General features: G+C 42.4%; 1 protein-coding gene across 1 annotated transcript in view; it reads left to right on the plus strand.

Annotated features, from left to right (window-relative positions):
• Positions 1 to 12,492, plus strand: part of LOC104569244 (store-operated calcium entry regulator STIMATE) — a 33,764-nt gene that overhangs the window by 15,602 nt on the left and 5,670 nt on the right. The window contains exons 4-7 of the mRNA XM_088523978.1: positions 743 to 864; positions 9,307 to 9,419; positions 10,282 to 10,365; positions 11,868 to 11,984. Coding sequence (XP_088380104.1) covers positions 743 to 864; positions 9,307 to 9,419; positions 10,282 to 10,365; positions 11,868 to 11,984 — 436 coding nt within the window. The remainder of the gene's footprint in view (positions 1 to 742; positions 865 to 9,306; positions 9,420 to 10,281; positions 10,366 to 11,867; positions 11,985 to 12,492) is intronic.

The raw sequence follows: 12,492 nt of genomic DNA on the forward strand, positions 1-12,492 counted from the left end.
TTTTTCTTCTGTTTCTTGATTTGTAATTCTAAACTAGGCAGCTTAAAACTGTCCCTGGACTTTGAGACTCTTAGTCTATGTGCTCTTCCCAAGACAAAACACCATGAGCCTTGTTTGTATTGGAGTACTCCAATTTCAGCAGCTGAATGCCTCAGCAAGCTAGTCCGAGCCTTAGGTTATAGAAAAACTTTAAGTCATCTTTTCAAAGTGGATATTAAAAGCAGATGATTATTCTCAGGGCCTTTATTCTTGAGTCCTATCAATTTCTGGAAAAGGAAAAGTTCCTGTTCATTTCTGTAACTGTGCTTGGCATTTTCTTCATGCTGTAGAAATCTGGCCAGATCTAGCAGAAAGGCTCCAAAAAGATGAATGTTCTTTGGCTAGCTTTCAGAGCTGAAGATGCTCTCTTAAGAGTTTACTATAACACTATATTAAAGCGCTATGCTAGAAGGTCCCTACAGGTCTCCTGAGCTCTGGCATCTTTATCTCTTCTCTGCTTGATGGACTCTTAAACTAAGAAATTCCTACTGTTAGATTTACTCCATATCCATATTATGGAGAGCTTACTTAAAGGATTCTACTTTAAGTGGAGAATTTGATTTTTTTTGTTTGTTTTATTGTGTTTCTCTTTTTGATGGCTTCCCATGTTGACACAGGTCTTGATTGTTTTGTGTAGGTTTAAGACCATGACCAAAGCCTATATTTTAAAGTTTTACAGAGTAGCTTTTTCTTCTGCATTTAGTTATCTCATTAATTTCATCCTTGATGCCACGCTGGGGATGCTGCTGATCTGGTTTGGTGTGAATGTTGTCTCCTGGGTTGTACAACGTCAGAAGTACACATACCTGGTCTTTGGAGAATATGGTAGGTATCAAACGTCTCTACTGCAGTTTCCTTCTCTCTCTCTCTACCTCAGCAAAAGTGACTCATTTGCTCTCAGTTACCCCTTTCTTTACCTCCAAGGAGCTAATGATGTGTTGTAGTGGTAGTGTTAAATGCTGGGGTTTCACTAGGTTGCAAATATCTGTGCCTACTGCCTTGCCAAGAAAACCTGGGTACAGCAGGTGGTGGAGACAGGTTGGGTGCTCCTGTGAGAAAATAATGTATCCCTGGAGCATGTGTACAATAACGTTAAGGGGTTTTTAGGGTAGCCTCTTGGTTCAAGACCTGCACTTGCTGCTGCGTTTGCTTTGAGCTATGGTAGGCATGAGTAGGATATAGCTTGTCATTTCATAACTCAGTTTGAGACTTGTGATTTCCCTAACTGATGCTAAATACCAAGTTTAAGTATTTCTGAGCCTGACAGCTTCAATTCCTGTTTTGGAGGTGGGGGAGGAAACATGTTTCAAAAGCCTTTTCTATGCAGCCCCACTAGAGGGTAGCACTTCTCTTCAGAAAGAGGAAAGCCAACTTCAAGAACAGTGCTTCTCAGGGGAGGTAGGAGAAGCAAGTTAGCCTTTCTGCTATTTTATAGTGCATCTGATTTAAAATAAATAAATAAAAACAAGCAAAAAAAAAAAAACTGCAAACTTTTAGACACATCCATTAGTGCAAATAACTTGCTTTCCTGAAGGTAGCCTTTTTTTTTTTTTTTTGTATCTGGTTTAATAACTGACTACATGAAGCTCAGACCAGAATGGAATTAGCATGGGGTCCCCCTGTCTTATGAGATTTAAATCAGGTTACATGCCTATGCTAAGTGCTGCATCCAAGTAAATGGGTTTCAGCACTGAATGAAGTGCCTCAAGTAGCTTTCTTACAGTTGAGGAGCCAAGAACAGAGCACTAACATTTTTCAGATGAGGCAATAAAGGAATCCAAGTATTTTTAGTTCAGGGATTGCTATTTTCCCTTTTGAGCAAGAACTCCTCTAATTCCTGCCACAGCTTCAGCTTTAAATGCCACGTCTGCAGCTGAACAGAAGCAAAGAAGTGTTAAGATGTATTGATGGTTGCTTTAACCTTGCACAGCAGTAACGAACTTCCACTGAGCTGTAGCTTTCCCCTCTTGAAGGTTGGCTTAGACTACAGAAACAACTCTGAGGAAATCTTGTATTCATTAACAACTCTTGTTGAAATTCAAGAGTTGAATAAGGCCTTAAATATGTCATCCACCCTGCTCTTGGTGCAGGTTTCGGGCCAAAGGGACTGCAATGGAAAAGTTAGATATGAGTCAAGTGGCACATCAAGAGCAATTCTGCCATAGAGCTGGGGAAGCAGAACTCTGCTATCCTCATCTAGTTAGATGACTTTCCACAGCAGTCACCATGCTAGAAGATGCTAGTAAACTTTTGGTACAGTCTGATACAGCTCCAGAAATATTGATTCATTTCCTGTGCTGTTGCTGTACCAGATTTTCCCTTGATTTCTTCAAGTAACCCAACAAATAAAAGCCCTTCTTGCAGAGGAAGAAGGGCAGAATATGAGGAAAGCGCAAAACTTCTTCAACCATCAGAGCAAGGAACAGTTGTTGTGTCTTTCTCCAGTCTTAACCTGCCTCTGCATCTAGGCTACATTTGGTTTGCCTGCTTCCAAGGCCCTGCAAAACTCTTCCCTAAGTGACTACAATAGCTGGAATAATAGAGAAGCAAAGAGGAGGAAAGGGAAAGCACTTAAATTTATGCCACTTAAACAGAAGATTGGAAGAGACACCTCTGCATCAGTCTTGTTCCCTCCTATCAAGTAGGAGGATGGTTTCATGGTATCTTTGAGCCAAGCAGCCTAACAACTGAATATCTATTTTGAGCCAAGCAGCCTATCAACTGAATATCTATTTTAAGCCAAGTGTTAGTACTCTTCTTCCAAAAGCTACTTGAGAGCTTCCTCTTCCTTTTGTGCAGAGGTCTGTGTTTGTGGGACTGTTGGATAAGATCCTTCAGGAAACCATATTGGAGAGCCACTTGGAATGGGTCAGACTAGAAAGAACTACATCCTTGTTTAAAAATTTGCTGGTAAGAGGAATCAGTTGCTTGACTGGAATATCTGTAAAGTAGCCTCTGAGCTGCAGGGAAAAAGTAATAACTCTTCTAAGAAACCAGCTTTCCAGCTGGCATATACGAGCTTGCTGTTCATATATGCCTTCCATTTTTGAAGCTTGGAGATAATGGAATTTTTCTCAAGTCAACTGCTTCTTGTGCCTAAAGTCTTAGCAAAGACTGCTGTAGCTGGGAAAGGCAGTTTTTAGTCAGTGGAAAGCCAAAGACTAATGTTTTGTATTCTTGTAGCTTTTGCTACCAGCTCAATTCCTTCTCTTTTCAATTTTGACTGCCTTCAGGTATATGAATCTGTACTAGGAAAGGCTGCACCTCTTCTGAAGATACCTGCCTCTCAAGATTAAAGATTGGAGAAAGGTTTAGTCTTCACCTTGGTTTGAATTGGCTTTGGAGAATGATGGTTGCCTTATTTGAAGTACTAGCTGGGCCACCAAGCTCCATGAATGCTCTTTGTACCATTGCTTTATCAGGACAGCAGCAGGCTATACCACAGGTACCCTCCCTCTAGGTGACTTCTGCAGGGACAAGAATGGAGCAGAGGTCAAGTTGGTCTTCATGCTGCAAGAAACTTAGGAATAGATACACAAGGTCTTCGGAATGCTGCCACATTTCCATGGACTGAGCAGAGTCCAGTATGAGCTGAAATTGGAGCCTGCAGACAACAGTCTGGTTCAGCTTGAAGCCTTCTTCTCACTCTTGTCCCCTGGTAATTGACTTTTCCTTATGGGGAAAATCCCTTATTGACTGGTATATGGTTGCATTTGCAGTGCCAGTATCAGCATGGTCTTATCTGGTCACCACCACGGTGACCAAAGAGATGAGGATATGCAGAGAATGATGTCACTTCTCAGCTTTTGTCATTTGTTGAGGCAGGATCTCTTCTCCAAAACTTGCCTTCAAATCACCTTTCTGAGAAGCAAATAGTGGTGGCTGACGTGTCTAAGCTTATACTTAAATCTATTTGACTTTTTTTAATTAAAGCTAGTGTGTTTTGAAATACTTTAGAGCTAGGTAAATGGAGTGAATTCACACTAAGAGATGCTCTGCTGTGTGTGAGCAAAATTCTGGAGAGAAGCATTAAGGGAATAATAGGCAAAAGTGGCTGTTCTTGACTGAAAATGCCTCTCCAGTGCAGGTCAGAATACTTGTGTATACTGTTCTGTAGTAGTCCCTGACTAATCTAAGTTTGATGTGTCCTAGTTCACTGTCTGGAAATGGAAAGGCATGCTGGTTGGAGGCCTCTGAATTCTGTTCAGTGATCTGTTGAACTCTGCTGGTCAGATTTAGTTAAAGAGTATACTTTGTGCCAGCTACTGAGTTTAACTGAGGATCTGTGTAGGCTGCTCTTGGCCCCGTTGTGGTATTATACAAACTTTCCATAACAAATATTCCCACGTCCTGAAGCAGCCAACGGAGCTGGCTGCTAATGCTTGAGGAAATACTACTGAAAACAGCACTAACCTGAGGGGATGTCTTGTCCTCTTCTTGCTTTATCTCTCTACTGTGGGGACCAGGAGGAAAGAGAGAGTAAGGACAAGGCTGCGGATCCTCATCAAGCAGGCATGTGCATGGTCAGGTACCTTCCTCTGAGCAATTGCACAATTCTTCTGAAATTCGCTGATAGGGAATGGTGATGTTCATGCTACTGCAGTAGAAGTGTCTCCGAGGATGAAAGCCCTAGCAATAGCATAACACCACAAACTGGGGACCAATTCAGCTGCATGTTCATCCTCAGAATATGCCAGAGCCGGCCTTGGATGTCAGCAGAAACAACTGGGTACATTTGGCTGTGGTGACAGCAAGTTGACCTGCTTAAAACTGGCACAACTGCTGATCAGGTCTAAATTTCTGAAAATTGCCTTGCCTTATTGTGTATTTCTGTGGAGTTAGCATGCTTTACTGCTATTTCTTACCTTGCTTTGTAGGTAGAAGCTAGCACTTGTGATTTGATCTCTTATTTTAGACGTATAATTTAAACAGCTCTCAAGATTTTCTTATTTTTACCCCCACCGACTTATTTCTACCCCCACCATGTTACCCTGTGCTCGTTTAAATGCTTTCAAATGTTTATTCTTCCTCAAGGAAGAATAAACCTGTGCCTTCTGCTCTGGCTGTGGTTAAATTCTTTCCTACCTGCTCAGTGCACATATAGTCCCTGAAAGGCAGTAAATAAAGTTGTCTGGCAGTAGCATGTGGTTTTGCTGACAGCTTGGTACGTTATGCAGCTGGGATTAAAACTAATCCTGTTGTGTGGTAACAACTCAAATACCTCAAGCAGTGCTGCCTTTGCTGGCTTTGGCCTCTGCAAGCAATTGGACTCCCACACGCAAGCGGAATATGTGAGACTTGAATGTTTGTGTGTGAGGTTGTTGCAGACACCAGTGATCCTGGATTTGCATTGAGATATTGCCAGTGATGAGTCCTGACAAGATCAAATCTGGGACATGGCATTGAACTCTGGACAGCAAGTCTGACTCAGAGGGACAAGTGTAGAGAAAACCAAGCTGGTGGTGTGGATCCTCCTGACAGAGAACGGACTAATGCAGTGCTTGCATCCTTCAGGGTGAGGTCTTAGGGATATATGTGTGTTTTGTCACAGTGCGAGATAGCCATGGGAAGGGTTAAGCAAAGCGTTCCTTAAGCTGAAAGGATGACTTTTATGGTAGAAGTGGCACGTAGAACTGAAAGGTCCTGGTTTACTTTTCACTAGAAGCCTTTGTTTTGGAAAACTTCTCAAATTGACACATGACTTCTCCAAGTAAGAGGTATGTTGCAGAAGCCAAGAAGATCCTTTGGACCTGTTCCTCTCTTTTGCCAGGAATGTGAAGCTTTGGCCAGTTAGTAGAGATGGATTCTTCTCCCTTGACCTCTAGGGAGCAAATCATTTTCTGGTATAGTTATTTTGTTTGGAGGAAGCAGCCTTGTAGGCACTCACTTGAATTTATCAAATTGAAATGCTTGATAAGATCAATTCTTTCTTTTTCATGAAGCTAGGTACTTCTAGGTAGCATTTGGTCCACTTAAGATTTAGAGGTCTGTCTAAGAGTGCCTTGGGCCATCTCAAATCTTTCGGAAACCAGCTCTTAGATGAGGGACCGAGTTAGTTGAAATCAATTTGAGTTTTTACACTTTGCTTTCTAACCTCAGAAGGAGGAGATTTGACTGTACTGGCTTCTGACTTCTCCAGTGCCTGAACTAAAAGATGACTGCTAGCATGCTATTGGCACTAGTCAGTGGCAAGTTGATTTGTGAGCTGGATTTGAGTCACTGAGATGAACCAGTGGCCCTTGGATGACATCAAGTCCACCAAGGTAAAGGAGAGTGAGAAGGAAACAAGCCGTGGTCTGTTTATAGCTCAAGTCATCCTTGTGGCCCCTTGGGCAATGCTGCTGTTTCATATTCCTCAGTCTCGAGTTATTTTGGTACTAGGCAGCCTCCTGTCCTTGGGGGCACAAGATGCAGTAAAAAAATAACTGAAGAGAACCCTCTGATCTTCCTGCCAGAGGCTGGAAATAAAGCCTTGGTAAATTCTGTGTTCCAGAACAGATTCCTGTGCAGAATCGTATCTTCACATAGTTTGAAAACAAAGCTCAGACCATAAAAAGAAGGAAAAAGTTACAAAACACTGGCAACTTGGAGCTGCAATAGTTGGCAGTAGAGCAGGTGGACAGACTTGTCCCCTGCACAGGGCTGTGGGTCTCTTCCCACTTTCTTCCACTGTGGACATGTGAGAAGTGATTATGCCCTTTTAATTGTGGAGAGAGTCACAGCATTTTCTTTGTGATGCAGAAAGGAACAGGAGGAGAAATATGAATATTTGGGTAGTAAAGTGCATAGGTCTGTTCTCGTTAGTGTAGATGTATCATTTTGTTTAGACTGCCTAGAGGCCAGTGTGCAGAACTTCAGAGCTGTAGTCACTTGTGATAATGAATGAGTTCAAATTTGCTGCAGCTTCTTTTCAGGCGAGCTGATATTGTGGAGGGGAATATTTTCCAAGTGCTGTCGGGATCATGGAGGAGTTGAACTGACCTGCAAAGGGTGCTGTGGATATTGGTCCTGCTTCTCCACAGGGGACAAAGCAGAGCAGCTGACAACACAGTGAGGGAGAGGAAAAGAGTTCAAATGCAGGAAGGAAAGGAAGGATCTGTTTGTTTTCCTTTTCTGTCTGTACTTGGAGCTGTGACAGGCAGTGAGAACCTGGGGGTTCTCCAGGGTTCTTCACTCTTCTTGAGTTTTGGGTGCAAAGCCCCAATATACTCCACTTGTGCTGCAGACAACAGGGCATTGGGGTAGGATTCTGTGATTGTGCTGTCAGGAACAGCAAAGCCCTCTGGTCTTTCTGACACCAGCCTTTTATAGCCAACCACCTAGTAACACTGACCACCCATTAAGCACTTGCTTGCCAAGTAGCAGCAATGCATGTTTTCTAAATTCTGTTATGTGCTCTGCTGGTTGTGGTTGATCAAATCTTGATGCACACAGCTGGATTCTGGGGCTGGAGTTTTGCACAGTGATTTAGACCAACTTTTGCAAACTGTTGCTCTCCTCTTTACAATGCTTCAGCAAAGCTGTGCTGATAAAAGGGAGCCGGAGACCTCCCAGCCTGCTCGAATCTGTCAAAGGAGCCAAGCGTTGGCCTCCCAAAGTATTTCCTTACACAGATGCAGTCCCGAATTCTGGCCGGATTGCCCTGGAAGCAAGTGTTTCCTGGGGTTATCTGTATGTTCAAGTAGCAAGAGGAAATGTTAAGTCTTTCGTAAGCCAGATACTGTAACTCAGTTTTGCAGACCTGAGATATTCTGATGAGCCTGGGAAGATGATAACCAGCTGGTAGGAGCCTTACAGAAAGCTGAAGCAAGCATATGTAATAGATATGGTACCATTATCATTGTTAGCAATACAAATATGCTTTTAATTATTACTTCATAAGTACCCCATTGGAAGCATTCATATTTAATTATCATTGATTCTTTGAGCGGATTGCTTTAAAACCCGCGGCAACAGAGCCCCTGTCTCTTGCTCAGACAATGAGTATCACATAACCAACTGTTCACTCCATCAGCAGAAAAAGATTAATTCTGTCTAGAATTGAAAGCATATGTTTTTCGAGTTGAGATTGGTGCCTGGAAGGTTTCAGACTGGTACAGGATCCTGGCTGGCCTCTCTCTGGAGGAGGATCAGTCCAACAGTGCTTTGCCTTGGAGATCACTATGGGGTTTGTTTTAATATAAAAAGATTTTGCAGCCTAATGCTATGGCAAAAATAGGACATGGTGGTGCCTGAGAGGTCCTCTTGTCTTCTGTGAGGAAGTGGGGTGCCAGGGTGAAGGACTCACCTTTGAAGGCTTTTGGAGAGAAATTAAATTTCTAGTCTCTGAAGTTGAAAGTGTGCTGGGCGGTCATGAGGAAACATGTATGAAAAGGTAATCTATAAAACTAGGCTGTTTCCTTTTTTCTTTGCCAGGTAAAACTCTAAGTTAGGCTAAAAGATGGCTAGTAACAATCCACTGAGATGACACAAATAGAAATGAAAGCTTCCTAGTAAAAGGACTGGGATATTGGAGGCAGGAGCTACAAAGGGAGCTCCTGAGGGTGGAAATGAACTGCCAAATGCAAATGGTGCTTCTTTAGCATGCACGTGACAAGACTATCAAACACAAAGAATTTGAGGTCCTTAAGTGCAGCCTGAGCTGTGAGCCTCTCAATTTAGAGGAGCACACTGGTATGCCTTGTAGAACAGGCCTGTGTTCTACAAAAGTGTTCGAGGAAGGACAGGCATTGGGAATCCAGATGACACATTGCAAGCCCACCACATTTTTAGTGGTTTCTGCTTTTGATGGCTTTCAGAGGCAGGTTGGTGAAACAAAGAGCAGTGTTGGAGGTTGGGTACATCTTTCCTTTCTCTCTTTATTTCTTTTCATCAGTTTGTAAAGATACAAAATCTGTAACTAACAAGGGACAACTCTACTGAAGAAGCTTCACTAATACAAGTCAAACTTGCTCGATGTGGATGGAGAGCAAACAGTGGATAGCAGAAAGGGTTGCTGTAGTAGATCAATTCTTACTGGAAAGTTTTTAGATCTAAGTATGTTTTGGTCTTCAGCAGAGTAATGGTATCTCAGGGACCCCCCTAATTTTCCATCCCAGATGTGCTCCTATGGCTGTACATAGAGAATCTCCACTATTTCCACTCTTTCTATGCTGAGTCTTATTCTAAAAGTTCTAGACTGGGACTGTTTTTCCTGCCCCTCTGCTCAGCTTAGATATTAAGCATGAGGCATTTGCCCTGTATCAGGCTGAATGTCTTGTTTTCCAGGTGATCCACCACAAGCTGCTGCCTGGATTGGTCAGTGTATTCTCTATTTGCTGATAATGGTTTTTGAGAAGACTGTGATAAGTCTGGTCCTGCTTATCCCAGGTTGGACCAAGGTAAGCAACTTCATTCTGTCTTTCTAGCCATAGCTGCTGTGGCTTACTGCTTATCTTCCTTGCCCTATTGATGGTTCTTGTCATCACAAATCACCACTTTTAATCCTTGTGACTTGTAGACAATTATTTGATTGTTAGCAATTATTTAGGTTTGGTAGAATATGTGTGTTTATAATAGTTTGGCTTTTGGTACATTCTAGATAATTAGACAAATTAGTAAGAATTTCTCTCCATCCTTGAAAAGATGAAATGATTTGGGCTGGCAGCTGAGATCTCTTGGTCTGAGGCTTATCTACATATTTGCACTCTGCCTCCCCTGTTCTGGGAGTCACTGGGGGTCATTTTGGTGTTAAGTGCTCTTAAACTTGGTGCAGGCTGTAATTTGGCTGAGTTATTTGTTGCAATCTGGAAGCACTTAGGCACTGGGGTTTTCAGACACGCTAGATTGCAATGGTCAGACTTAGAAAAGGAACGTGACTATTTGCATGTAGTGGTATGTGAACATATTGTTCAGCAGCACACTGCAAGATCCAGAAATGCTGCTGGCTTCCCTTCAGTGCACCTCGTGTGTGGCTGGTGTCTGTATTTTTCAGCTACGCTCCAAGAAGCCAAGGAAAATCCCACCAGTTGTCATCATGGATAATTAAACTGGAACACTAGCCATGCTTAGTTCTGTAGAAAATCAGATGTTTAGCAGCTGAACTAGAGGATAACCCTGGTCACCTTTTGCACATATGGGCTAAAGAAAATGCTGCAGAGCCCTAACTAGGAGTTGACCAGTATATGAAGGCAGGCAGTTTGCTACAAAAAACTTACAGAAGAGTTATTCAAGTAACGCTTGTAAATGCTGTTTCCTCTGCAGCTTCAGGAGATTCTCCTGGATTACATCCCAAACCCCCAGTTGGAGCTGGTGCTGGTGATGCTCGTTGTGCCTTTTGTAGTCAATGTAAGTGGTGCCTCTACAAGTGCTAGACCATGCTTGGAAATCAGCCCTTTCTAAGGGGAGATGTGTATGCACATGGGAAGAGGGATGAAATGGAGGTGAAGGGGTAACTTGAGGAACTTAAGGGCAAAAGTCTGTCCTGTTAATTCTGTGATCCATTAACAATGGATTCCTCGTTGAGTATTTTTTTTAAACGTTTTATAGCTGAGGAAGGAAAAGCAATTCTGCTTTTTTTGTGGTACTTGCCAAGCAAAAAGTCCCTAAGAACAGAGTCTGTGTCCTAAATACAACCTGCTTGAACTCCAGCCTTATTAAATAATAGATAATAATGACCAAAAACTTGTAAGTGTTCTCAGACCACACTGGGGCTGAAGTTCCACTATATAGTAGTAACCTGGCTGTCCTGGGAACTTGTCACTTCAATAAAAGCCATGGCAGCACCATTCAAGAAAGTGTCTTTGCAATTGTAGTGCCACGTACCTAGTAGGGTTGCATCAGATTGTTTTACAATAACAACCATACAGAACAGGGCCAATGTGAGTACAAAGCCCTGCTAAAATAGGGGACTTGAACCGATTGAAAGGTGATAGGTGATTGTCAGGGTCAGACCTTCTATTGGATGTGGTCTCTGACCAGTTGAATAGCTAGAAGCTGCAATTTTACCTTAAGAACTTGGAAAAACGTCTCAGCACTTGAATAGATATATTGAAACTCTTACAATAGGTGCAGTCAAAGCAGGTGAAGAGTAGAAGCCCAAGCTTAGAGATGAGTAGACAGTACTACTGCTCACATCTGATCATCCTGTATAAGCTTTTTAGCTAGACTAAGTATGATACTACAGAAAGTTGTTCAGGTTGCCCGATCTGACTCTCTTCTCAAAACTTGTTTGAAGCCTCTTGAAAGCTCAGCCTTTTTCTGCTTCCCCTAATTGAGTAATCCTTCACCTACAGCTCAGTTGCTGCTAAGATGAAAAATGAGTACAAGGTATTAACGAGGATCTTCACTGAGGACAAGGAGTGAATTCACACTTTTTTTGCTACTCTGATTGTAGTTTTTCCTATGGAGCACTGGCAGAATTTTGACTTTTTTTTTTGCCTGTGCTACAGGGAATGACTAACTTCTTCCCCTCACACACTCTACCTCTTTATTTGAAAGCAAACTCAATGACCTGAGCCATGACTGGTGCAGGTAGAATGTGTGAACCATGGGTGGGAGGCTGGTTCAAGATGTCTGCAGGCCATGTTTTTTTTTTCCCTGGCAAAAAGCTTGACCTACTCATAGTCTCTTGCACTGAGTTTCGAGCAAATATAGAATTTATATTCTTTCCATTGGAAAGAAGCTGAGGAATTTGCCCAGTCCAACTCTCATGTACACACCTGACACAGGTTGCTCAAGCTTGGAGACTTGGAAAAGAAATAACTGAAGTATATTGTATCCTGCATTGTATTTTGGTCTTTGCAGTCTACTCATGTAAATTCTTTCCCCTCCCCTTTCTCCCTCCCAAGGCCATAATGTTCTGGGTTGTGGACAGCTTGATCATGAGGAAATACAAGCAGAAGGATACCCTGGACATCAATGGATCCATAGAAACCCCACGAGCTAGAAGAACAGAGGAATCTCAGGTAAGGCCAAAGATGTTCTGCACATAAGGCCAGACTATGAGCCAGTGGTTTGGCTTTTATGCTTTGCCTATATACGCACGTACCAAAGCCATTCAATGTAGCATCATGATAGGATCATTCTGAGCAATGCTTCAAAAATAAGTGGTGATCCTGTTGGGACAGAATTTTCCATGTTTGCAACTGAGGTCAACACAGGAGTATTTACTGGAGAAATCTGACTCAAGGGGCAGTATCACAACCTACATGGTGTTGCTAGAATATAGCTCTAAAAACTAGCTTTGTACAAACACAGGTGGGCTTATTTAAATGGCAGGCTGAAGCTGGTGGGTACTTCAGCACTGTCATACAAAGACTGTGCTTTCTTTATAGTGAGTGGTGGCATCCTCTTTCCTTGTTTTTGCTACAGATCGTCCAGATGGGAATCCTATTTTGTCACTGTTCTTAAACTTCTCATACTAACTGTAGTAATTGTATTTTGTGCAGCTTTAACTTGACACTTAAAGGCTAG

The sequence above is a fragment of the Tinamus guttatus genome, unplaced genomic scaffold (assembly GCF_059628265.1).
Source record: "Tinamus guttatus ecotype Peru unplaced genomic scaffold, ASM5962826v1 Tinamus_guttatus_pri_ptg000201l, whole genome shotgun sequence".
Classification (NCBI taxonomy): Eukaryota; Metazoa; Chordata; class Aves; order Tinamiformes; family Tinamidae; genus Tinamus; species Tinamus guttatus.